The 27,428-nt window shown below is 38.8% G+C and overlaps 2 protein-coding genes across 5 annotated transcripts in view; one reads left to right on the forward strand and one right to left on the reverse strand.

The window, feature by feature from the left end:
• Positions 1-27,428, forward strand: part of P2RY4 (pyrimidinergic receptor P2Y4) — a 575,290-nt gene that overhangs the window by 423,103 nt on the left and 124,759 nt on the right. The gene's annotated exons all lie outside the window — the stretch shown is intronic.
• The window catches only part of EDA (ectodysplasin A), a 620,747-nt gene that overhangs the window by 4,006 nt on the left and 589,313 nt on the right, over positions 1-27,428 (reverse strand). Inside the window, exons 3-7 of one of the 4 annotated variants that reach the window (XM_007530749.2) lie at positions 17,828-17,851; positions 9,613-9,792; positions 7,351-7,385; positions 6,430-6,481; positions 1,909-2,024 (exon numbers count right to left, since the gene is read on the reverse strand). In XM_007530749.2, the coding sequence (XP_007530811.1) occupies positions 1,909-2,024; positions 6,430-6,481; positions 7,351-7,385; positions 9,613-9,792; positions 17,828-17,851 (407 nt within the window). Of the gene's footprint in view, positions 1-1,902; positions 2,034-6,429; positions 6,482-7,350; positions 7,386-9,612; positions 9,793-17,827; positions 17,852-27,428 lie in introns of all 4 variants that reach the window. The other 3 variants (XM_007530748.2, XM_007530747.2, XM_007530746.2) reach the window with 3 other exon arrangements.

A 27,428-nucleotide genomic window follows, 5' to 3' on the forward strand; every position in this document is an offset into this window, starting at 1 on the left:
TGCTGCTATTTAGCCAATAGGAAAAGCAGGATGGCAGGCTTATACGCTGGCATGCCCCCCACTTAATGTGACTCAGGTGGCTGAGCAAATTCCTGGCATGTTCTATATCAGCTAGATGCTCAATTATTGCAACAGATACACACACAAAAAAGACTATCAACCAACTTCCAATTTCAAGCCCCAGAGACTGTAGATAAATATAATAGTCCCTGGGTCCCCAGTGTGGGCAAAGTAATAACTTGTCATTTCTTCAGCCCCTTGATAATGGTCATTCATTCAGTTTGCAGATCCCACCCCACCCTCAACAGCGGAATTTCACTTTCTGATCTCACAATGTTCCTTGACACTGATGCTTGAGGAGAGATGCTGAGAGATGAAGAGCTAGCCACAACAAATGAGATAGAGAATTTTTAAGGGCAAAACACAGGATTCTGATTTTATTTTGTGTATATAAGGAAGTTAACTTATGTTCAGTGGTCTGATGCCAAGAAAACTTTCTCAGTTTGCATGGTGTTCAAGGCTGGAGGCAACTCCCAATTCTCTCAAAGGCCCAGAAATAATTTTTCTTTATCCTTCACTGCACTTCTCTATCACACTTCACCCACCAAATAGAGTCTAGAGCAAATGGCCCATAGGACATTGGGTTTATATTCATGTGCCCCTGGGCATTGGAAGGCCTCATCCATAACCCTAGATCACCTTATGAAAGGTTTCTCCCTCTAGAGGTTCTTCATGAGGAAGCAGTATATGTAGGCACCATATAACTTCTTGGGTTTTGCAAGAGCCCCAGAGATGCCAGGAGGAGATTAGCAAATGCTTGTGAGCCCACCTTCTCTGACCACTCCCTATGAACCCCATCTGCTGGCTCCAGAGTACTTCTGTCCATATGCCTACTTTGTTATATGCCTCACAGAAAAACCAACCTCAAGACTCATCTACCTCTAACTCCAGTTGGGGAAAATAATGGGGTGGAGATAGACAGGTACTAGCAGATGTGGGGAGTGGCCATGAGTAGGACACAGACTGCAAAAGAAAACAGGGAGCAAAGAGCAGGCAGAGTCACAGCCAGGTGGAGACAAGAATGACAATGAAAAAGAAGGGCAGAAAAATAAAAGGGAGAAAGAAGTCAGGCATAACTTCCTTTCTTAGGTGGAGAGAAAGTCCACAGACTCACAGTATGGAGGAATCTTTCTCAGCAATCCCAGACGTGACATTTTTCATTCTACCTAAATATTTATTACTATTTTAAAGACAGAGACAGAGAGGCAGAAAGAGGATGAAAAGAGACTACAGCACCAAACTTCTTTCAGTGTGGTGGGCAGTGAGCCTGAATCCGAGTCATGCACGAGGCTTTTAGTACATGCATTGTGTGTGTGTTTAATGTTATTATATTTATCTATTTATTGGACAGAGACAGCCATAAATCAAGAAGGAAGGAGGAGATAGGAAGAGAAGCACCTACAAACCTGCTTCACCACTTGTTAATCTTCCCCCATGCAGGTGGAGACTGGGAGCTTGAACATAGGTCCTTGTACATTGTAATATGTGCTCTCAACCAGGTGTGCCTGACTCCACAAATGGCTTTTAAAGAATATGCTAAGATAGATTAAAATTTTGGCATTAGAAGAAAACAGGTCAGTGGGGAAGCAGGGTCTGTGGCTCTGTAGGAGAGAATCAGATGGCAGGAGAGACTTTTTTTTCAGTTTTCTGTGATATCTGTCTAGGGAAAAAATAATCCCTACTCACTCTTATCTTTTCAGCTCCCTCCCAGGGTAGAACACCCACCCGAAAGCAGGAAGTCAGCCACTGGCTGATCTTGGCTGGCTCTCCCATGCTCCTATGTGACCTGAAAAAGGTGTGTGTTCTGGATATAAGAAGAGTTAGGCCTAAGACCGTACTCACTTCTACCTGACTATAGATGAAGTAGGTGCCGTCCACCAGTACCTCCAGCTCCCCGCTTCGGGGATGCAGCTTAAACACTTTAGGGTTCATAGTGATGCGAGACCAGTCGTTGAGCACTCCACCTGAAAGATCTCAGTATGAGAGAAGGGCAGTCACTCAGTACATGTCAGAATAAACTGGGCAATAGAAATTAAAAATATTGATCAGTGTACCCCACCCCACCTTATCCCAGTACAACCAACAGAAGGTCAAGTTTTCAGACCAGTATTTGTAAGCAAAGAAAGTAAAGTTATCAAACCTACATCTTTACCTCTTCTTTTCTGACTCCTTCATCTGAAGAAGTCTTTAATGCCTTCTGGTCAGGATTGAGGGTGGAGGACTATGAGGATAATAGCAAGATGTCTAACTTTTCTTGATGTTTTGAAGCTTGCACAGCCAAAATTTAGACACTGGCTAATTATTATTCTTGTTACACAGGTTCATACATGTTCTCTTCCTTAGGACATTTTTATAGTTCCTCCATGTCCACTCCTTATTGAAAAGTCTCCCTGGGTCCTCAGGAAATCAATCAACCAAACAAAGTATTCATCTTGAGAACCTGTGAGGCTAGGGGTGAGTGAATAACAAGGCCCCATAGAGAAGATCATTTAAAAATATTTTATCTATTTATTTTGATGAGAGACATACAGAGAATGAGGGAGGGAGATAGAGACAGAGACCTCAGAGTCATTAGACTGTCTCCCCAGCCTAGAAGAGATGTTTACGAGTTTGAAGGCTAGACTGGCAAACTGCACAGTAAGAGGAGATCAAGGGTATCTGGGAGCTGAGGCATCCCTAGAAAAGCAGCCATCTCTCAGCCCCACTGCAGTCAGTGTAGATGAGTAGTCACATAGCCTTGGCTGAGCAGTAGGAGTTAATGTTGTGGTAGAAACTTCCCTTTATCTGATGTGAGGAAATTGGCCCTCTGTAAAAAGGATGGACCCTAAAGGAATCATGCTAAGTGAGACAAGCCAGAAAGAGAAGGATGAATATCAGATGATCTCACTTATAGGCAGAACTTAAGAAACAAGAACAGAAAGGGCAAACAAAGTAAAACTTGGACTTCTTTGGTCTATTGCACCAAAGCAAAGGACTCTAGGGAAGGAGAACAGGTCCTGGTACATGATGATGGACTTAATTTGGGAGTGGGGAGTGTTTTGGTTTTCAGGCACCTATCTTGGTGCGATGAAAAATTGTATCTAAGTGCAATGAAAAATTGTACCTAAGTGCAGATGGTGCAATGCGCAAGGACCGACATAGGAATCCCAGTTCAAGCCCCCGGCTCCCCATCTGCAGGGGATTCACTTGACAATCAATGAATCTGCAGGTGTCTGTCTTTCTCTCCCTGTCTCTGTCTTCCCCTCCTCTCTCCATTTCTCTCTGTCCTATCCAACAATGATGACAAAAATAATAACTGCAACAATAAAACAACAAGGGCAACAAAAGGGAATAAATAAATATTTTTAAAAAGAAAAATTGTACCTATGTACCAACAATTGTACTGTAAACCATTAACCTTCCAACAAGAAATAAAGGGAAAAATAGCTATTCTTCCATGAGGTGGGATAAAAGTGAGGAGAAAACTTCATGGTTCTGTCCTTTTAGTGGCTCATCCTGCATATTGTGGTATTGTCCCTGACTCCTTCGCTTCTGCTTTTGGTGGAACTAAAAATGCGCATAGATTACTACTGGGGATAGTCTCAGAGGGGTCAGAGCCAGAAATGTTGTATAGTAGTAGTGGAAACAAAATTAGAGCTTCTGGCACAAAAATCCCAAATAAATATAATTTTTGCCTATCACATTCCTCCCTGGAAAGAAGTTCTGCCCAGAACCCTAGGACCTAAGGCACCTGGTCCCAGCAGGATTGCTTGGGTTTTTGGGGTCATTCTGTTCTCACTCATTATTTCTGAAGCTAGGAAATCAGGCTGCCAGGTGGCAATTGAGGATATAGCTAAGCTAGTCATTAAAAGAAGGAAGCTCAGAACAGTCAGTTCAGGACTGAATGGGCTCTTAAAAGCTGTTCCCATGTAGCAGCATTCTTTAACCTTCATTTACTGTTTCTGTACTCAAAGACCCTCCCTTCTACTCCAGCTCTGTAAGCATCTGGCATCTTGGATGGCTTGCTACTTCCCAAGGATCTTGGGGGTTCATGCATTTTAGTCTTTGTGCACCCTGAAGACTGGACATTATTTTGAAATGTGGTTCTTTAATTAATGTTCATGTCTCTTTGGGGAAGAAAATGAACATAATCATCCAGTGGATTGTACGCACACATTACTGAAGTGGCATAGTGCAGTGAAAAGAGCCAGATTGACGTCATTTTGAATTTTAGGTCCTGAACAAAATTGAAAGCTTAGGTAAGTTAATTAATCTCTCTGAGCTTCAGTTTTTGTCTCTGAAAAAAGGACAACCTTATAGAGATGTCGAGAAGAAAAAATAAAAGACAAAGAATTCACATTGAAAACTCAAGAGTAATATATAAATATAAAACATTGTGACTTATCAAGGTATTAATCAATCTTTTTGGGACTCTCCCTATATTTTATATGCAGGGATTACCATAGATAAGAATTGTTTAACTTTATCAAATGCACCCCTCTTTTTCATAAACATAAATATCTCATAATATTTGGGAGTCTAATATATCTTTGTCTTTCCTGAGAAAATCACCTCTACCCCCAATCCATATTCTGTGTAAAACCATCAGGCAAGACTTTTAGGTAGTTTTGCCTTCTCTAATTTGTATTGTGGACGTTTTTATGAAAATACAAATAACCACCTGTTGACTCTGATATAACCTCCATCTTCCATGAATGTGATGTCTCAAGTCCCTATCATCTTCCTAGTAATTGTAAATACAATTTGAGTTTAACAGCATTGTCTTGGTGCAAGCAGTTACTCAGAAAAGTCAGCAGAGGGCAAAATGGAGTAGAGAATGGTTTCCTAGTGCCAAGAGTACCTCAGGAGCCAGGGAGGAAAAAGGGTGGTGGAGAAATCAACTCCTCACACCCATGGACATCTAATTTTTGACAAATTGTCCAAAATATTAAATGAAAAAAGAAGAGGTTTTTTTTTTTTTTCAACAAATGGTGTTGGGAGAATTGGTTTGGCATATGCAAGAAAATGAAACTGAACCACTTCATCTGACCACTCACAAAAGTAAACTCCAAATAGGTTAAGGATTTGGATGTTAAACTAGAACCATCAAATATTTAGAGGAAAACACCGGAATAATTCTTTTTGGTCTAAGTTTTATAGGCATGTTCAATGACTCAAGTCCATTCACAAGGAAAACACAAACAAAAATAAACTCATTGTACTACAAATTGAAAAGCTTCTGCACAACAAAAGAAACCACCATCCAAATAGAGAGACTCCTTAAAGAATGGGAAAAGATCTTTTATGCCATACATCAGACAACAGGTTAAGAAACAAAATATACAAAGAGCTCATTGATGAAAACAAAAGAAAACAAAAACCAACCAACCAACCAAACAAAATGACCCCACCCCAAAGTGGGGAGAGCATATGGAGATAATATTTACAAAAGAAGAGATCCAAAGGGCCAAACGATATATGAAAAAATGTTCAAAGTTATTGATTATCAGATAAATTCAAATAAAGACAAGAGTGAAATACCACTTCACTCTTGTGAGAATGTCATACATCAGAAAGGACAGTGACAGCAAGTGTTAAAGAGGTTGTTGAGGGTAAAGGAACCCTTCTGCACTGCTGGTAGGAATATAAATTGGCCCAATCTCTATGGAGAGCAGTTTGGAAAACTCTCAGAAGGCTAGAAATGGACTTACCATATGACCCAGTAATTACTTTTCTGGGGAATCTAGCCTAAGAAAATAAACACACCCACCCAAAGAGAAATATGTATACCTATGTTCATAGCATGACAATTTTTAGTATCTCAAATTTGGAAGCAACCTAGGTTCACTCCAACAACAGATGAGTGACTAAGAAAGTTGTGGTACATATATACAGTGGAATACTCTTCAGCTATTAAGAATAGTGAATTCATCTTCACCTCATCTTGGACAGAGCTTGAAGGAGTCATGTTAAGTGAGATAAACTAGAAAGAGAAGCATGAATACGAGATGAGCTCATTTATGAAAGAATAACAGAAAGAATAACAGAAAAGAAAAAATTTAAGAAAGAATAACAGAAAGAGGAAACACAGAGCTTGGACAGGTATGATGTATTGCTCCAAAGCAAAAGACTCTAAGGTAGGAGGATGGGGAAAGAAGTGAAGATTGGGGAGGGCTTTCAAGTTCTGGTACAGGATGACAGACCTAATTTGGGAATGAGAGTGTTTTGTAGATACCTCTCCTGTTGAGATGAGAAATTATACCCATGTGCCAACAACTGTACTGTATACCATTAACCTTCCAATTAAAAAAAAAGCTCAGGTGAATATTTTAGGGCTGGGGGTAAAGAAGAGAATCTCTTCTTAGGAAGATAGTCAACTGTGACTCTTACCATTTTTGACTTGAATCGCTGACCCTTGTCCCTGTAGATGCACCACAGCTGGCTGGGAGGACAATTATAGAGAAAGTAGTCATTGTGAGAAATGGCTTCCAGCTCAGTTATCTGTTATCATATTTTTACCTTTGACTTCTTGTCCCTGTCCCCATTCTCATCTCTTTCCCATGTTTTGTAATGCTAGAATCCACACTGGTACAAGAGGGGTTTCACAGTTTTGCTACATTCTGACTCAGACAAATGAAATGTCTCTAAGCTTCATTTCCCTAACTGTAAAACAGGGATTATAGGAATCTCTTTCTAGCCTCTCTCACAGGGATGCTTAAAGATCAAACAAGCTGGCGGGTTAAAAAAAGTTGTCCTGTTAGCCATCAAGCACTTGCAGCTGTGCAGATTTATCACTGTGACTAAGAGGGAGACTGAGAAGAGACAAGACAAGACAGTATAATCTGCCAAAAGGGACTTGATTAAGAACTCAGAGGCTTGAGGGAGTTCTGTAGGCCATTAAAGCAGAAGCTCAAGCTGAAGTTAGCCTGGAGCTAGTTGACTGATTTTTTTTTAAAGGACATACTTTTAAACTTCCAAGATCCTGACCCCTGGTAGTATATGTATCAACAAAGTGTCTGGGGTGGCTAGGGCACCTGACTAGCAGCCAATTCCAGCCAACTAGTCAGCCTGGGTATGGTGACTTGTGGGATGAGGAAAAAGGGAACACCAGGACTCAGTTGCTTTAGTGAAGGCTGGGGCCTAGGGCAAGCCTTTTCTGTTCACAGAGATGGAAGGGAGGTTTGGATGAACAATCCTAGTAATTCCAAGTACTTCTAGAAAGGAACCCACAAAATTTAACAGGGAGCAAATCCAAAGACAAATGCCTGTGCCCTTTCCTCCTCCTCAGGAGCATAGCAATTCCCAACCAACCTGATTTTCTCGAGTCCCTGCTTTATCAGTAGTACCTGCAAAATAGGAGGCAGGACAGTCAGAAGACATGCTTTTTTCTAGGTCCCTTTCTCCTCCCCAAGGCAGCCAGTGGCAGTTAGTCTTGCTTCCTTCAGCCAAGACCTCCCAGAATTTTATTTTCCAGGGTTCAGCATTGGAGGAAAAGTCAATACATGGATCTGGGATGAAAAAGGACACCATTCTTATCCCTGATTTGTATCTTCAGTAGGTCCAAAATCCAGAAGAAACTAATCTCTTGCTAATCCTGACCTAAAGAAAGTCTTACTGGGTACCTATGAAAATGGATGAAAGGGCTTTCTTGTCACAGTGTAACTCCTTGACCATGATATTTACTTCTTTAGCCTTTTGTTCCATTTCTACTGATTTTCTTCGTAGAGCTCATTGCCCTTTATATATATCTTACTGTCTTAATTTTATTTAAATTATTCTGATTTTGTCACCAGGATTTTCACTGTGGCTTGGTACCTGTACAATGACTCCATTACACCTAGTGGCCATTTTTCTTTTTGTTGACAGAGGGTGAGATATAAGGTGAGAGAGAGAGAGAGAGAGAGAGAGAGAGAGAGAGAGAGGAGTTATACCTACAGCACTGCTCTATTACTCATGAAGGTTCTCTCCTGAAGGCAGGAATTAGGGTCTTGAATCTAGGTCCCTGAGCATGGCAATGTGCACTCTATCAGGTGTGCCACTACCTAGCCCTAGTATCTTGCTTCTTTCTTTATTTCCTTCTGTTCCCCTATAGGACATCAATTCCATGAGAACAGGGTCTGCCTATCAATATCGCTTGCTATAAATAGCAAAATATACAAAATATTGTATTTACTGTTGACTGTAAAACAGTAATCCTCCAATAAAAAGTTCAGATAAAAAATAAAAAAGCAAAATATATCTCAGTGAGTACATGGAAAGTGCTCAGTTTATATTTGTGGAACTACTGATTGAAGAAATCCTTAATTCAATTCCCCATGGCCACAGTAACACTGATTGGCTGTGTCTGAACCATCAGCTAAAAAAATCTGAATCCTGCTACAGAATCTTGTGCCAAAAGAAATCATCATAAAGGTTCATTCCTTTAAACTCCCAAGAGGCAAGTGAGAAGTAGGAGAAGGAAACCACAAATAACAACTGAAATAAGCCCAGGCTGTCTGATTCCTGTTAACTCCAATTAGACAGGTTTGGTTCTGTATGTATACCTCCTGGGACCAATGGGAAAGGTGCAAAGAAAGTAAATGCTCTTCAAATAGGCAATATGGTGGGGTTAAAGATCTAGTGCATGAAGCACTTAGTTTCTTGACATGATGTTTTTGGTGCCTGGATTTGTTTTTCTTAAGCCTGAATGACTCATGTTTCCAACTCTTGAAGGTACTCTAGAGTTCACAGGATGAGCCTGTTCTAGGGTTTGTCATTTTCCCCATTTCCAACATTCCTCCTGGTAGCCAACTTCCAATCTAACATCAGCATGTGGAACTAAATGCTGGAACTAAGAGCAGATCAAAGCCATCACTCTCCAGTCTTCTCTCAGGACTTCTGGCTCTGGCATCTCTGAAATCACACTATAGGGAGCCTAGAGTTAGAAAGGACTTATGGCAGAAGGGCTAAGACAGGGCAAGAATGTGTGAATTACTCTTGGCAGGCTATTACAAACAAGAAGTTAGAGTAGAAAAGGTCCTTCTGGCTTGTTCAATTTCCAGCTCTATACCCAGCTAGGAGACTTGCATTGCTCATTGCATACCAGTTTCATCACCACCATTTGAAACTCCTCTCAGGAGTATTATCTTCTTCTTCTCCTTCTTCCTCCTCCTCCTCCTCCCCCTCCTCCTCCTCCTTCTTCTCCTTCTCCTCCTCCTCCTCCTCCTCCTCCTCCTCCTCCTCCTCCTTCTCCTCCTCCTTCTTTTGCCTTCAGGGTTATCTCTGGGGCTCGGTGCCTGCACTCCAAATCCACTGCTCCTGGCAGCCATTTTTTTTGATAGGACAGAGAGAAATTGAGAGAGGAGGGAAAGACAGAGAGGGGAAGAGAAAAACACCTGTAGACCCACTTCATCACTTGTGATGTGACCCCCCACCCTGCAGGTGGGGAGCTATGGGCTAGAACCAGGATCCTTATATGGGTCCTTATGCTTCTTGCCATGTGTACTTAACCAGGTGCACCACCACCTGGCCCCAGGATTATCTACTTTTAGTGCTTGCAAGGGTCATGAAGGCTGTAGAGGCAAAATAACTCACCAGAAGGTCCCTGGATGCCAGGGGGTCCTTGAGGACCAGGAGGACCCGGAGGACCAGGTGGTCCCATAACAGTTGTTCCAGGTATTCCTGGAATTCCTGGAATACCTGGGGGTCCCTGGGGTCCTGGAGGTCCTGGAGGTCCTGGGGGGCCATTGGGTCCAGGAGGTCCTGCCTTCTTTCCTAAAAAAACAAGATTTAGTGTTACATTTGTAGTTAATGACTGACAATGCACTATTAGGAGAGCTACAGACTTCTACACAAGGTCAGCACTCTGAGGATTCTTGCAGTTAGACAGATGAACATCTTTATTTCACATCTCACCCTATCATACACACACAATCACACATGTGCAGAAACTTTTCATGAATAACCATTTATAGAGGTAAAGTTGAAGATACAGAAATAAATGATCCCAAGTTCAGTGTAGTGGGGGACTAGATACAGCCATAAAACAGTATTACTGCTACATTAATGTTAAGAACAGAATGTTTGAGACCAAGGAAATCTTCCAAAAGTAGGTTACATATCACCTGAGCCCCCAAAATAAGAATTTCCGGTGACAAGATATGCAGGTAGCTTTGTGATACTCTTCAGAATTGGGATATTATTCCCTACCCTACTTGGAGAAAATAGAAACAGGCTGGAGTATGGATTGACCTGGAAATGCCCATGTCTGGCGAAGAAGCAATTACAGAAGCCAGATCTCCCACCTCTTGTATCCCCAAAAGAATTTTAGTCCATATTCTCAGTGGGGGAGAAATGATAGAGTAGAGATGACCAGTGGACTCTGAATTCCAACTCCATCAGGACCTGGAAAGAGAAGAGGAGAAATGGAGGGACAGTTGGAAGCTGTAATAGGTGAAGGTGTAATTTGGCAAGGAAGAGAAGAGAATATGGGACCATGGGGAAATTAGCATATATATATATATATATATATATATATATATATATATATATATATATATATATATGGAGAGAGAGAGACAGATAGTTGTATAAATAGTAGTAAACCCATATATTTAACCTTGGGAGAACTGCTGCAGCTTCCAATGTAGGGAATGGGGATATAGAACTCTGGTGGTAGAAATGGTTCAGAATTATAACCCTATTACCTTATAATTTTGTAAATCAATATTAAAATCACTTTACCAAATAAAAAAGAAAGAAAAAAATCAGAATTGGACTATTGTTGAAGCGTGTGGTTTTGTATGCACTATTCAGCTAGGTGGACTTAATGTGGATGTGAAATGGAGGCTAGATAGACAGCTTGACCTCAGGAATATCATCAGCTCTAGCAAGGCTTCCCATAGAAGTCAGAATACTCAGGAAATGTCGGTTAATGTGGGAGTGGTGATAGCTGAAAGTGAAGAGTAGATATGAGTATTGACAGGAAAGGAGAGGAAATTAAAAACGTACACACACACACACACACATCACAGAAAGAAGGGAACAGAGAATAAAGAGCTGAGGAGGAGGCTGTCGGGTTTTGCTTTCTCATTTGATCTCTCTCATTTTTTTTTTAAACCAGATCACTGCTCAGCTCTGGCTTATGGTGATGCAGGGGTTGAACGAGAGATTTTGTTGCCTTTGGCATAAGAGTCTCTTTTCAGAACCGTTATTATGCTACCTATTCCCCACCCTACTCATCCATATTTTTGAAGATCTCTGGGAAAGGACATTTTACACATCTCCTTTGTGATATGTTCCAATGTTTATGCTCTCCTCTTTGTTAGAAATTTATTCCATGTATTTTACTGAAGTCCCTCCTGTAACAGTTTAGGCTCTTACATTATTTATATAGATATAGAAACATTATCATGCAGCCTCATGTACCCAAAGACATTCAGTAACCTTTCAACTTCCATTTAAATTAATTAATTCACCAGAAATTGTGTGTGTGTGTGTGTGTGTGTGTGTGTGTGCGTGCGCGCATGTGCATATGCACACACTGATATATGCATAAATGAATATGCATTGAGGACCAGGAAGTACCCTTTGTCCTTTGTCTTGGATAACAAGCAAGCAGGAGGTAGAATACAACAATCTCAATTTTTTAAGAGAAATAATCTAGTATCTCAGAGTCTTTTATCAGAATTTTTATTCTCAAATGTACTATTAATCAAAACTACCAACTCTGCCTCTTCTTTTTCATTATCCTCACACAGCAGTTTCTGTCCTTCTATTTTGTATTGCAGTCCTTCCAACATTTCCACAAAGATGTTGCTATGTCAACTGAGGCATATCTGTGGTCTTCAAATAATGCCTCCAGTTTCTCCCTTTTATTTCATTCTAATTCAAGCACTGCAAGTTGTCACAGGTGACTGTCCTCTCTTCATCATTTTCTTAAAGTTTGAGAAAGGCCCCAGAATGGAAGTATTTTACATATGCATTTGTGTCATCTCATGGGAGAATATTATGATTTACAAGACAGTTGTCACATGAGTGCAATTTGTTTTTTAAAATCTATTTACAAAATAAAAAATATCAACAAGACCATAGGATAAGAGGGGTACAATTCCGCACAATCCTCAACACCAGAGTTGCACATACCACCCCCTCCCTTGAAAGCTTTCCTATTCTTAACCTCCCTGAGCTCTTTGGAAGGAAAATTTTGTCCTAGTTTACCAGGCCACCCTTTCAGAAAATGTCATGTGTTAAAGAAACTCAGTCCTCATGGAATTGCCACTCAACAGACCAGCTGTCCGTGTCTAGCCACATAAACATTTGAAGTGAAATAATGGAGTCCTTGTGGGGTCCCTTCTGAATGGGAAATGACAGATAGGAAGGTTAAGAGAGTCACTCTCTCAGGCAGTGTTTCTGAAGCCTTAAAGACCTGGAGGCAGAAACTTTAGCTTGTGCATCTCTACCCCACATCTTGTCCCCTTAGCACTTGGAAGTAAAAGATTGGGTCTTCTCAGTTTCTAGAGTTAGTTAACTTTAAGATGCTAAGCAGGAAAGCCATCTATCTCCCTTCAGATTTGGACAATTTCCAAGTCAGACTTATTCATTGCTCAAGTTTCAATTCCAGTTAGTGTAGTGGAGAGAATATGGGATCTGTAGTCAGGAGATAAGGCTGTAAGACTCAGATCTCCCATGAGCATATTTTAGGTAAACCCTTTCCTGTACCTGAGCCTTGGTTTCTTTTTCAGTCAAATGAGGATCTTAGCCTAGATGATTTCTCTAGTTTATTCCCAAGCCTGAGGTCCTATAAGAAAGTGACTTGTCCCTGGCAGTCATGAGTAACCTGGTTTTAAGTTTGACTTTCTCCTCATTGTTGTCTGAGTGCCTTGGACCAATAGAATAGACACCCAGCGTCTGTCCTGCATCTTAGCATTTCCAGGCTTCACAGCGATTATTTTCAAGCTAGAGGATTTTCCTTGGGCAGTATACACTTCAGTGTCAAGATTGTAAGTCTCCTGTAACTGCTAATAATTTCGTAAGAATCATAGCTAGAAACTCCTCCAGACAAAGAGAATAATGGTTGCAGTATAAACAGAGTATGTTCACTTATGAAAATGTTAAAGACATTTGCGGAAAAAGCTCCTGCTGTGATACAGTTCTGCAGCTGGTCTTTTCTGCTCCTCCGCAGCTAGGTTTAGGGAAATGTGCTCCTCATACTTGCACACATAGAAATGGTTAACCCAGAGAATAGTAAGTACAAAACAATCCCTGAATGAAGAGAATGGCTTTAAAGGACTGAATTCGTTCTCTGATTTACTGTAACATAGCATTTAATGAAACTAAAGCAGAGACATTAGTGTTAACAAGATCACATGTGTCATCATAGATGGAAGAATCCGAACTTTTTTTCAAAGCTAAGTCTAATGAAAAAGACATTTATTTAACTTTTTCAGCAAAGACATTATTGAAAGAACAACAAAAAGCATGTGATAGAAAATGAGGTAGAGGTGGGTGGGAAATTCCATTAAAGACTGAAAATTAAATGAATAGCTCAATGTATCTCTTCAGTCATGTGTTTAGTGTCCTAGAAAATTTTATTTAAGCATCAACTTCAGTCAAGGCAAATCTATAAGGCTTATGTGCAGTCTCTTACCAATAATGTCCTGTGAAGAAGGTAGCAGCATATGTCCCTGATCTGAGTTCTTGTTAGAGTTACTAGAGTCTCCCAGTTGTAATTCTAGACCTTCTAGTATAGATAATTGTCTTTCATTTACCCTAGAAGGGTGTTTTCTGAAAGCCTGTTCACTGGGCATTGCTCCTCACTATACACATGTCCTATATATTGGGTAAGTGACTAGCGTACTTGCTGTTGCCTAAAATACTATCATGATCTTTCATGTGAGGTTTGAATATGCTGTTATCTTTTCTGGATTGTCTTTGGCTTTTTAAATTAATCTTGTTCTTCAGAATACAAGGTCAGACAAATGCTACTTTTCTTATGATGGTCTTCCTCACTTCCCCAGAGAGAACCACTTAGTTCTATCTGTGCTCACACAGTACCCTGGGCACATTTTTATCACAGCACTGACTTGTAGTGTGCTGAAATTACTTGTGTCTACTTCTAGAAGTCAAACTATGCTGAGGAGATAAAACAATGTTAAAGTACAGGACATGCCTGACATAGGTTGTATCCTTAGCATCACATGTGCCAGAGCTGAGAAGCACTGTGATTTCTCTCTCAGAAAAACCGACTAATGAACTACACTGGCAGATTTCTAAAGACAAGAACCAGTTTTTCTCAGCTCTGTGTCACTATTTCTAACACATATAAGACCCTTATTCTTTGCCTAGTTATTGAGTGAATGAAATGGAAATTAGCATCTGTGATTAGAAAACACTATCAACTCCACTTTTTAAGAAGGGAAGTTATCACTGTGTTCATGTTAGGAGCAGAGCGTGGTGACTTTATGCAATATAGATGAATGCCAAGGTTTGTTATAATAACTATTTATTTATTTATTTATTTATTTATTTATTACCAGAGCACTACTCTGCTCTGGTGAGGGATTTAACCTGGGACTCTGGAGCCTCAGGCAAGAGAGTCTGTTTCATAACAATTATTTGATCTACCCCCACTCATTATAATAACTTTTAAAAGAATGTGAAAAGAGTTCATAAACACTATGTGCTTAAAAGTAAATTTTACTTTTTCAACAGACAGAGATCTTGGTCTATTCACAGTCCCCACAGAGAGAGATTTCCTCATTAACTACAGTTTTCTGGCTGTCTTCTGACATTCCTCTGGAGACCAGGCCATCCTTCAACTTCTTTTCAACAGGACACAAGTTTTCTATATTTTTACCATGGCACTACAAGCGTTGGTTTCTTAGTGCACAGAGAAGTGGCAGGCAGTTGCTAAAGACAGTCATTTCAATCTAGTCTGGGGTTGACAGTCTACTCCATGAAGCTCCAGAAGTGTTAACAATGATTTCACCTAAAACATGTGCATGTGTTGTGTGAAATTGTACCCCTATTATCCCTATGGTCTTTTCAATGTTTCCATCTTATAAATAAAAATTATAAAAAACATGCATGTGACATCATTTACTTGTTTTTTTCAGTCTTTTTATTTACTTATTTATTATTGGAAAGAGACATAGAGAAATTGAGAAGGGAGAGGGAGGTAGAGAGGGACACAGATAGAGAGACCCTCCTTCACCACTTGTGAAGCTTTCCCCCTGTGTTCTTGCACACTGTAATGTGTGTGCCACTGACTGGCCCTTTATATCATTTATTTGTATTCTATTTTCTTTCCAGGTCAGAATACAGAAACAGATAGGTACTTAAATTGATTTTTAATTTGTCCTTTCAGTCTTTAATATTGGAATATAGGGGCCAGATAGTGGCACATTTGGTAAAGCACACATCTTACAGTGCACAAGGACCCAGGTTTAAGCTCCTGGTCTCCACCTGCAGGGAGGAAGCTTCATGAACGGCGAATCTGTGCTATATTTCTCTGTCTTTATCTCTATCTTTATCTCCTTCTTTCCCCTCAATTACTTTCTGTCTCTATCCAAATTAAATAAATAACTAAATAAATACATAAAAAAACGTATTGTAGGGAGTCGGGCGGTAACACAGCGAGTTAAGCGCACCTGGCCGAAGTGCAAGGACTGGCTAAGGATTCCGGTTAGAGCCCCTTGTTCCTCATCTGCAGGGGAGTCGTTTCATATGTAGTGAAGCAGGTCTGCAGGTGTCTATCTTTCTCTCGCCCTCTCTGTCTTCCCCTCCTCTCTCCATTTCTCTCTGTCCTATCTAACAACTACGACATCAACAACAATAACAATAATAACTACAAAAACAATAAAAAAGCGCAACAAAAGGGAAAATAAATTTTAAAAAATATTGTAACATCTTGTCTTCTGGTTCCTGTTCTGTCTTTGCATTCCCCTCTTCAGGTAAGCAAGTGTTGGTACAAGTTCTTGGACCATTACAAGTATGCTTGAAACTTTGTGGCACAATGGAACCACTTTTCACTTACTTGAAAAAACTAGAAGATCAGTATAGCACTCCAGCTCAGTTTTTCTACCACAGAATAAAGGATACTGACCCTCCCCAACAAGGAAAACTTTTCTTAAATGAGAAATAAGATAGGAATAGCGTTCACATCCTTCTTGACTTCACTAAGCATAATAACCTCAAGTCCCATCCTTTTTGTACACAGTATCACCTTTTCTAATTGCACAACAGTGTTTCATAGTCTGTATGTCCTACAACTTCTTTACTCATTCATCTGTTGATGGGCATTTAGGTTGCTTCCACAACCTATTGTGAATAATGCAGCTATGAACATAATGGCCCTTCAAATAGATTTGTCTTTTTTTTTTCTTTTTTTGCTTCCAGGATTATAGCTGGGGCACCACAGATCCAGTGCTCCTAGAAGTTACTTTTCCCCCCTTTTGTTGCCTTTGCTGTTTTATCTTTGTTGTGGTTATTATTATCATTGTTATTCATGTCATTATTGTTGAATAGGACAGAGAGAGATCCAGAGGAGGGTAAGACAGAGGAGAGAAAGACAGATACCTGCAGACCTGCTTCACCACTTGGGAGGCAATCCCCCTGTAGGTGGGGTGCTGGGGGCTTGAACCGGGATCCTTAGGCTGGTCCTTGCGCTTCACACCATGTACCCTTAACCCACTGCGCTACCACCCGACCCCCTAGATTAGATCTTTTCATGTCCTTTGGATATATGCTTAGGAGTGATATTGCTGGACTATAAGTATCTCCTCTTTTATTTGTTTGAGGTTTCATTCATTTGTGGAATATGGAGACTTGAAAATGAACTTATATATGACATGAATATGAACTTGAAAAAAATAGCTAAGTTGCATTTCTAAGACTTTGTGAGAACTATGATGGTTATCGTTGAGGAACTGGGGAGTACAGAACTCTGGTAGTGTGTAACTGTCCCCCAATAATTTTAGAACCTTATGAACCACTATTTTGTTAAATAATAATGACATAGAGACCAAAAGGCAGAGAGAGAAAGAAAGAGATGACAGCATGATGCTTCCTTCAATGTGGTGAGGGTTGGGCTCCAACCTGGTTTGTGTGCATGGAAAAGTAACACATTATCCATGTGACCTATTTTGCTGATTCTTGAATCACTATTAAATCACAAATAAAATAAAAAGTATAAATATATATGCAAAAAATCTTAAAATGTTCATTTTGGCAGGCTAAAATTAAATGAAAAATTTCCATTAAAATGAAAAGAACACCTTTTAGGGCAAACAATAAGGTGCTGTCATCTCTTAGGTGACAATATGTTTTGTCCTTAAAATTTGTTTCATAACCTTATACATGATCAGAGGTTTGATAGAGGTAAAAGAGTAAAGGAAGGAAAATAATAAGGGAGAATAAAAGGAAAAATGTAAATTAAATTGTCTGGAAGAAGGAGCAAGGAAAAATGACTTTTGTATGTTGCTAGATAAACAATTCTATTTTTCATGGGTCATCACTGAAGAACAATTTCTATTTCTTGTAACTTGGAATCTACAATACTCAAGAAGATTTCATGTGATTGAATAAAACAATGGACATTCTCTCAGTCCTATCCAACAACGACACCATCAATAACAACAACAATAACTTCAACAACAATTAAAAAACAAGGGCAACAACAACATAATGGACAAACAGAACTGAAAGACTATAATATAATAATCTTTCTCTCTTGCTGATTTTCTTCTCATTTTAGGTAAAAAAAAAACATAGCATGCATCATTTTTATAACATCAAGAGGTTATCTTACCTTTTTTCTTGTTCTTGACTGGACCTATTAAAAAGAAAATGAAAAACAAGTCACTGAAAATGAATAAAAAACATCTACTTCCCAAGACAGTCATAGAAGGGACTCTCAAAGCACTGTAAGTTTAAGGGGGGGTTCCCACACCAAAGGTCAGGCTATTGTAAGGTATATCCTAATTATTAAGACTGCAATCTGTTTCTGATTGTTTTTTCTGTCTGTTACAAATAAGTAAGTTACTGTGAAGAATCTCCTTAGGCAGAACTATTCTTACATATACAGCTTTTTAAATGAGGAAACAGATTATTTTTTCCATAGAGATTGTGTCCCCAAACTCAGAATTCAACAATCTAGAATGACGTGCTATTAATTCTTTGAGGTCTGAGATTTAAGATTTAAGAGTCATGTGGTCAGATTAGGCACTGATAGGAAGTTTCACGCATTGAAGCTAGAAGGAAAAATGTGTTACTTTAATAGGAGGAAGAGAACAGTGACAACTTACTTTTTAGCATTTTCCTTATAATGCTTTAAATTGCTATTTATTAAAATAGTGCAATGACAATACATTCATGTGGGGACCCTATGAACTCCCACAGTACTTTACCACAGTTAACACTTTACAAGAAACATTAACAGTTTGCCTGATAGTGAAATCACAAATACGTTCTTTAGAATTATTTATAAAGAATCAATTGAGGATACATAGAAAAACTGAGGGTTTATGACAACCATTTCTCAGATATACAACTTAGGTATCTTCCAGACATTTTTTTTCCTCCTGGGAAATTCTCAATTCTCTTTCTTCTATAGGAAGACTGTACTTACAGTTATTTATAAAATCTGTTGCAAAAAGCCCATCAAGACACAAATGGACAATATTAACTTAACATTAAAATCCAACTATATGCTGTTTAAAGGAGACTCGTTTGATGTAAAAGACAGATTTAAAGTGATTTGACATGATTTAACATTCTTTTATGATAAAACATAATAGGCATAAAGGGACATAACTCAACACAATAAAGGCTATAAATGACAAACTCACATATAATATATCACATCCAATAGTGAAAAAAATGAAAGATTTGCTCTAAAATCAGAAATGAGACAGGGTGAATCCCTACCTGGGAAGGTGCCTGGTTTGCCGTATGCATAACCCAAATTCATACCCATTCCCTCAGACACTGAAAAAAAATCTCTCTCTCTCTCTCTCTCTCTCCCTCCTTTCCCTCCTTTGTTTTAAATAAATCAACCCCTCCCACTCTCTTTTGTGCTAACAAGTGTCTTTAAAAATGTTTGTATATGGGCAGACCTATAGCCCTGTGGAAAAATGTTTGTATATACAAGAAATAAATCTAAAGGGGCTGGGTGGTGGCGCACCTAGTTGACCACACATGTAATAATGCACAAGGACCCAGGTTTAAGCCCCTAGTTTCTACCAGTGAGGCAGTTTCATAACCTTCATAGGTATCTTTCTGTCTCTCTCATAAAAGAATCTCACAGAAGATTATCAGCTGATTTCTCAACAGAAACTCTAAAAGCCAGAAAGAACTGATAGGAAATACTCAAATTTTGAGTGAAAAATACCCCCAACAAAGAGATTTCCATAAAAAAAACTGCTGAAGGAACTCATTACCACTAAATAGACCCTGGAAGAAATACTAAATGAACTTACATAACATGAAAATATTGAATGGCTTTACCCATATGAGGTAGATATAGAAATTGCAAGAAAAATAAGCAAAGCCAAATGAATGGTTTTAGATAGCAGAATTTACGTTACTGAAAAAGATGGCGTTGGGGGTAAGGACTGAGTTGCAAGAAGAGTGGGTCCAGTGGACTTTGACTAAGAGATGTTGGTATTTCGGAGGTGGATGTGCTATAGTGAATTATTTTGAAGAAGTGTGAAATTTGTTTGGCTTTATATGTTAACTCTTTTCAGCCACCAGGTTCTAGATGCTAGCAGGATGCCAACCAGACTTCCCTGGACAGACAACCCCACCAATGTGTCCTGGAGCTCAGATTCTCCAGAACCCTGTCCCACAAGGTAAAGTGAGAGGAAGGCTGGGAGTATGGATTGACCTGTCAACAGTCATGTCAGCAGGGAAGCAATTACAGAAGCCAGACCTTCCATCTTCTGCATACAACAATGACCTTAGGTCCATATTTTCAGAGGGTTAAAGAATAGGAAAGCTATAAGGGAAGGGATATGATACAGAGTTCTGGTGGTGGGAATTGTGTGGAGTTGTACCCCTCTTATCCTATGGTTTTGTCAGTGTTTCCTTTTTATAAATAAAATTAAAGAAAAGAAAAAAAAAGAAATAGTAGTGCTAAAACATTTAAAGTCTTATGGATCAAAGTTACCTCAAAAACAAAGGAAATAAATAGATACAAAATAATTCTCTAAGAAAGACACTGTGAAATTAAAACATCAGGTTAAAAGAAAATATTACTAAACAGTTATTTTACATAACTACAAAATATGTAAAATCTGCTAACACTCAACAGAGAGAAAACAAATAATTTTAGTAATAAAAAATATCTAAACACACACTTTACCAAACAATAAACAGATTCAGGTCCATATGGTAGCACACCTGGTTGAACACACGTGACAGTGTGCAAGGACCCAGGTTCAAGCCCCAGTCCATACCTGCAGGGGGAAACCTTTGCAAGTGGTTAAGCAGGTCTGTAGGTGTCTCTCTTTCTCTTTCCTCTCTATCTCCCTCAAGTCTCTTGGTTTCTGGCTGCCTTTGTCTAGTAAATAAAGATAAAAACATTAAAAATAAAATAAAAACTTTAAAAATATACAGACTTCAAAAAAAGATGATCAACTTCATACATCATTAGTAATTAATATACTGGGATAGCACTATGTGCTTATCAGAATGACTAAAATAGAAAACAATGACAACACAAAATGCTGGTATGGATGTAGAGAGAGAGGAAATTTCATTCATTATTGATGACAATTTAAAATAGTACAATCACTTTGGAAGACAATTTAACAAACAAAAATAATCTTTTCAATTTTTATTTATAAAATGGAAACACTGACATGACCAAAGGATAAGAGGAGTACAATTCCACACAATTCCCACCACCAGAACTCCATGTCTCATCCCCTCCCCCTGATAGCTTTCCTATTCTTTAACCCTCTGGGAGTATGGACCCAGGGTCATTATGGGGTACAGAAAGTGGAAGATCTGGCTTCAGTAATTGCTTCCCTGCTAAACATGGGTGTCAGTAGGTCGATCCATACTCCCATTCTGTCTCTCTCTCTTTCCCTAGTGGGGCAGAGATCTGGTGAAACAGAGCTCCAGGACACATTGGTGGGATTGTCTGTCCAGGGAAGTCTGGTTGGCATCATGGTAGTGTCTGGAACCTGGTGGCTGAAAAAAGAGTTGTCATGTAAAGCCAAACAAATTGTTAACTAATCATGAAACTAAAGGCTTGAATATTGCAGATGAAGATTTGGGGTCTCTGTTTTGGAAATAGGTCTATTTTAGGTATACTTCAAAGGGCCCATGACTATATTAGTTTTTTCCTGAACCTGACCTATGATATGCAAATTGACTATTACTCAATTTTCCCCCACATCTTAGGTTTAAATGAAAGCTTACATGTGAATAGTCACAGCAATTTTGCTCATTATTGCCAAAAATTGGAAAAAAACCTGAGATATAATTCATTAGGTGAATGGAAAAGAGAGCAGTACAAATAATAATAATAATAGAATAAAATTAAATTAAAATTTCTAACAATCAGTTTGCAGATTGAACCAGTACAGACTGGCTCCACACAGACTCATCTCCTTAATAAACCAAGCTAAAAATAAGCAATTACAAGAGGTAAACTCAAGTGTTAAAGGAGTAACACAGGTAGTTTACCCAGGCAAGAATGAGGCCCTGGTTGATCAAGTATTCTGTCACTCAGAACTCCAGCTCCCTTCAGTGTCCTATGAATGACACCCATTTGAATGACACTGATGCTTATCCAGGAACCTTGTTAAAGAAATTATTTCCACCGGAGTCCAACCAGGAGTAGCTGGTGTGGGGCTTGGGAACTAACAAATAGAAAACTCCCAGCCAATCTCCCTATTTCCTTTGTCCTTTTTCGGCCTCTGTTTGTCATCCCAAATATGGATTATATGCTCTTTAGTTCCTGTCTTCCCACCCAGTGCACCCTTATCCCACTACAGAATTCCTACTCTTACCCCAACTTCCCAGTTTTTTAAAATTATTTTATTTATTTAAAAAAGAGACATTAACAAAACCATAGGATAAGAGGGGCACAACTCCACGCAATTCCCACCACCAGATCTCTATATCCCATCCCCTCCTCTGATAGCTTTCCTATTCTTTATCCCTCTGGGAGTCATTGTGGGATGACCAAGGTCATTGTGGGATGCAGAAGTTGGAAGGTCTGTCTTCTGTAATTGCTTCCTCGCTGAACATGGCCATTTACTGGTTGATCCATACTCTCAGCCTACCCCTCACTTTCCCTAGTAGGTTGGGGCTCTGGGGGAAGCAGAGCTCTAGGACACACTGGTGGGGTCATCGGTCCAGGGAAGTCTGGTAGGCATCATGTTACCATCTCAAACCTGGTGGCTGAAAAGAGAGTTAACATACAAAGCCAAACAAACTGTTTACTAATCATGGACCTAAAAGCTGGAATAATGCAGATGAAGTGTTTGGGGGTACTCACTGCAGACTATTGTATACTTTTGCTTTCGGGTATGTATTTTGCCCTAGTTTATGGATACTTGTGAATATATGCTCTATCTCATGGGACCTTGTTTATATCTAGGTTTTGGGACTTTGTTAGGATAACTTCCCAGTTTTGAAACAGCCTTCTTGCAGATCTCAGGCCAGGTGTTGTCTCCGAGTCTCCATCTTGGCTCTGCCCTCCACGAAACAATCTTATCACACAGCCCATATTACTCAAATTTTCCCAAAATTTTAGGTTTAAATGAAATCTTACATGTGAATATTCACAGCAACTTTGCTGATTATTGCCAAAAATTTGAAGAAACAGAGATATAATTCATTAAGTAAATGGATAAACAATGACATACCCATTGCATGTTATTTATTCCATGGTAAAAAAAAGAAATGAGCTAGTAAGCTATTAAAAGACATGGAGGAACCATAAATATACTTTGGCAAGTAAGGAATGCCAGTCTTAAAAGGCTAAATGCTATATTATTTCAATCACAGGACACTCTGGAAAGGTATAATTACGGAGATTTTTTAAAAAGATCAGTGGTTACCATGGGTTGGGAGTAAATAGTAAATGGGAACTCTGTTTCTATTCACTTTTTCTGTAAATTTAAAACTCCCCTAAAGAACAGTATTTTAATTATTAAAATGGTCTTTAAGTCATTCACTTGTTTAAAGCAATTCTGAATTGTATGTAGTTCAACATGTACTACTATGCTCTGGCACTGTATCTAATAATGCACACTCCTTCCATACACCTCTTATTTTTATAACTATATTTATGCCATTCCTCATCTGAAGTTTCCATCTTTAGTTAATTTTTCTCAAAATGGTCACTTACATCTTTGATTTAATTCTGGAAACAATTGCTCTGAGTTTTCATAATAAATAGTTATACTTATCGAACTATAGTTTTCTGATTATGTTTAATTTTCCAGATTGTTAACTCCTTGAGGACAAGAGTCATACTATGTTTCTTTCTATATATCCAGTACTTTTTAATCTGTACTCAATAAAACACCCTTTGAATGAATAAATAAGTGACTGAAGGAAGTGGTAAATTTGGGATGTAAACAAAGACTTGGCTGACTCCAAGTTCACTGTGCTTTCTAATGCTGAGTGCACAAGTACCAAAAGCATAAAAAATTTTCCCTTTGCCCACACCTATGGACATCTAATCTTTGGGGAAAGCAGGGTCTCTTCAACAAATGGTGTTGGAAACAATGGGTTGAAACATGCAGAAGAATGAAACTGAATCACTGTATTTCACCGAATACAAAAGTAAATTCCAAGTGGATCAAGGACTTGGATGTTAGACCACAAACTATCAAATACTTAAAGGAAAATATTGGCAGAACTCTTTTCTGCATAAATTTTAAAGACATTTTCAATGAAACAAATCCAATTACAAAGAAGACTAAGGCAAGTATAAACCTATGGGACTACATCAAATTAAAAAGCTTCTTCACAGAAAAAGAAACCACTACCCAAACCAAGAGACCCCTCACAGAATGGGAGAAGATCTTTACATTTCATACATCAGATAAGAGTTTAATAACCAACATATATAAAGAGCTTGCCAGATTCAACAACAAGACAACAAATAACCCCATCCAAAAATGGGGGGAGGACATGGACAGAATATTCACCACAGAAGAGATCCAAAAGGCCGAGAAACACATGAAAATATGCTCCAAGTCTCTGATTGTCAGAGAAATGCAAATAAAGACAACAATGAGATATTACTTCACTCCTGTGAGAATGTCATACATCAGAAAAGGTAACAGCAGAAAATGCTGGAGAGAGTGTGGGGTCAAAGGAACCCTCCTGCACTACTGGTGGGAATGTAAACTGGTCCAACCTCTGTGGAGAACAGTCTGGAAAACTCTCAGAAGGCTAGAAATGGACCTACCCTATGACTCTGCAATTCCTCTCCTGGGGATATATCCTAGGAATTCAACACATCCATCCAAAAAGATCTGTGTACACATATGTTCTTGGCAGCACAATTTGTAATAGCCAAAACCTGGAAGCAACCCAGGTGTCCAACAACAGATGAGTGGCTGAGAAAGTTGTGGCCTATATACACAATGGAATACTACTCAGCTGTAAAAAATGGTGACTTCACCGTTTTCAGCCGATCTTGGATGGACCTTGAAAAAATCATGTTGAGTGAAATAAGTCAGAAACAGAAGGATGAATATGGGATGATCTCACTCTCAGGCAGAAGTTGAAAAACAAGATCAGAAAAGAAAACACAAGTAAAACTCTCTGATGTAGGACAAAACTTTTGCTCAGAGTCTGTAGGAAGTATCTGTTATGGCAGCCTCCCTTTGTTGCATATAACCTTTTCAATTTGATGTAACTGTATTCATTTATTTTTGCTTTTGGTTTCCTTGCAACTAAGTTTGTAGTGATGAACATGTTGACAAACTTTAAAAAAAATTGTCCCTTTGATCAGCTTGGGATGTGATTCGGGAGGTATAGCACAAGATTTGTAAGCATAGTGCTCTGGGTTCTCTCCTCAGAACTGTATATAACCTACCAGTGCTTTAATCTTTTCACAAAATGACTTAAATCTTTGAGTCAAAGAGATAGCTCATCTGGGTAGATTTCCATTTTTGCCATGTGACCCAGATTGGGACACTCCATCTCCTAGTTCCCATGGCACTGGTAGAAGCTTTGTTGTGATATTTCCCCGCCCCCAACTTCTCTGTCTGAAAAAAGCAGAAGCAGTGAATGTCCCATGACAACAAAAGAAATAAATCTTTTAAAAATGGTTTCTCTGAAAAATTATCACATCTTTCAATTTATTGAACTACTTCGCAGTCTAGGTAAGTGAAATTAATGTGCTTTGGTAAGTATTTATTAAATGTTTATTTAATTTCATTTCATCCTTGGTAATACAGATACAATTTAGATTTCAAGTCTTCCTTCCCATTTTTCTTTTCTTCCCTTTTTATAGAAAGCTACATCAGAGGATGGGATAGCCCTTTTTTCACTGAAACAATAAGAAGTAAAGTAAGCACTATGGTTGGCAGAGAAAGAGAGAAATCACAATTTTTATCAAGAAAAAGACCCTTCATTATAACCTGTAGCTTCAAATCTCATAACCCACAATGACCCTGGGTCCATGCTCCTAAAGGGATAGAGAAATGGGAAAGCTATCAGGGGAGGGGATGGGAATATGGAGATTGGGTGGTGGGAATTGTGTGAAGTTGTACCCTTCCTACCCTATGGTTTTGTTAATTTATCCTTTCTTAAATAAAAAATACATTAAAAAAACAAGCAAAACAAAAACAAAAAAAGTGTATTTCCTGTTCCATCTTATACCACTCAAATTAAATAGAGAAAATGCACAAATAAGTTTGGTAATTTCAATATATTTCACCTCCTTAATTCACAAAGCACAATTACCTCCAGTTTCACCTATTTTGTACCAAAAGACACAGCATCATCTTTTTTAATTGCAAAGTACTTTTCCATTGAATATATATACTATGACTTCTTTTTCAGCCTGTGGATGTTGCTTCCAATCCTTGGCTATGAACAAAGCTATTTTTATGATTTAGCAGATGGCTAGCAGAAACAGTGCTTTGCCACTGTGGTTATAATGAACTCTGTATAGTGTGCATAGTGAATAATTCTGTATGACAATCATTTTCTGTAGCCCTTGACCATATAATCATCAGTCTCTAACATTGCTCTAATCAACTGAAGAACTTGATTATGTGTTGTTTGCATACAATCACAGAAAGGAGAACTAAGCTATGGAATTTCTAGCTGAGATATTTATCTTCAAGTCCATTATTTTACAGCTGGAGGGACAAGACAGGAGAGGCTTTGTAACTTGTGAGGGGGGTCACACAACTGGGAAGTTGCAGAACCTTGATAGTTACTTGGATTAAATGGTTTATCATCTGTGAACTTTGAGATTTGATTGCAAACTCTGACACTATATACAAAAATGTTAAAAACCAGAAACAACTACTATAGAAACTCTACTGTTTATGTTTCCTGATATAGCAAGATGTACATTTTCCACTACGCTTTATGCCTGCATTCAAGCCTTGTGACAAGGATGACCTCCCTAATTTGATTGTGTATGTTGAAACAAAGCATAGTAACCTTTGTTCTCAAAATTGAATAAAAAGAGTTTTTGAGTATCTAAATAAATTACACTTACTGATCCCTTTAGATATATGAACAGTTCCTTCTCTGAGAGTCTATGCACTTATGGGTTGCTTCTCTATGACTCCAACTTCAGCTTCCCATTGTATGGGGGCTGGGTCCAACCTGCTTTGAACTGCTTACAATTGCCAAGTTTTTTAATTTGATGTAGTCCCATTTACTATCATTATTTTTCCTTCCTCCCTCCTTCCCTTCCTTCCTTCCTTCCTTCCTTCCTTCCTTCCCTTTTCTTCCTTCTGGACAGGAGAAAGGAGATGTTGAGAGGGAAGGGGGAGTAAGAGAAGGAGGGAGGGAGAGTAGATGGGGAGAGAAACCTGCTTCATTGTTTAACCACTGGTGAAACTTCTTTCTTGAAGATGGGGACCGGGTACTTGAAACTAGGTATATGTACACTGTAATCTGTGTGCTCAACCAGATGTACTACCACCTGGTCTCCTCTCCATAGTCCCATTTATTTTTATTTGATTTTATATTTTACTTTTATTTGTAGTGCATATGTTTGTGTCTCCAAATACATCTTTGATGTTAAGGTCTTGAATTGTTTCACCAATATTTTCTTCTGTAGTTTTAGATATACTAGTCAAGCATCCCAGGCTTTAATCCATTTTTCCAGTAATTTTGGTAGGATGGTCATTTTTAATGCTATTTATTCTTTGAATTTATGAATAGTGAATGTTATTCTCTTTCTTAGTGTT

Source organism: Erinaceus europaeus, chromosome X, assembly GCF_950295315.1.
Source record: "Erinaceus europaeus chromosome X, mEriEur2.1, whole genome shotgun sequence".
Classification (NCBI taxonomy): domain Eukaryota; kingdom Metazoa; phylum Chordata; class Mammalia; order Eulipotyphla; family Erinaceidae; genus Erinaceus; species Erinaceus europaeus.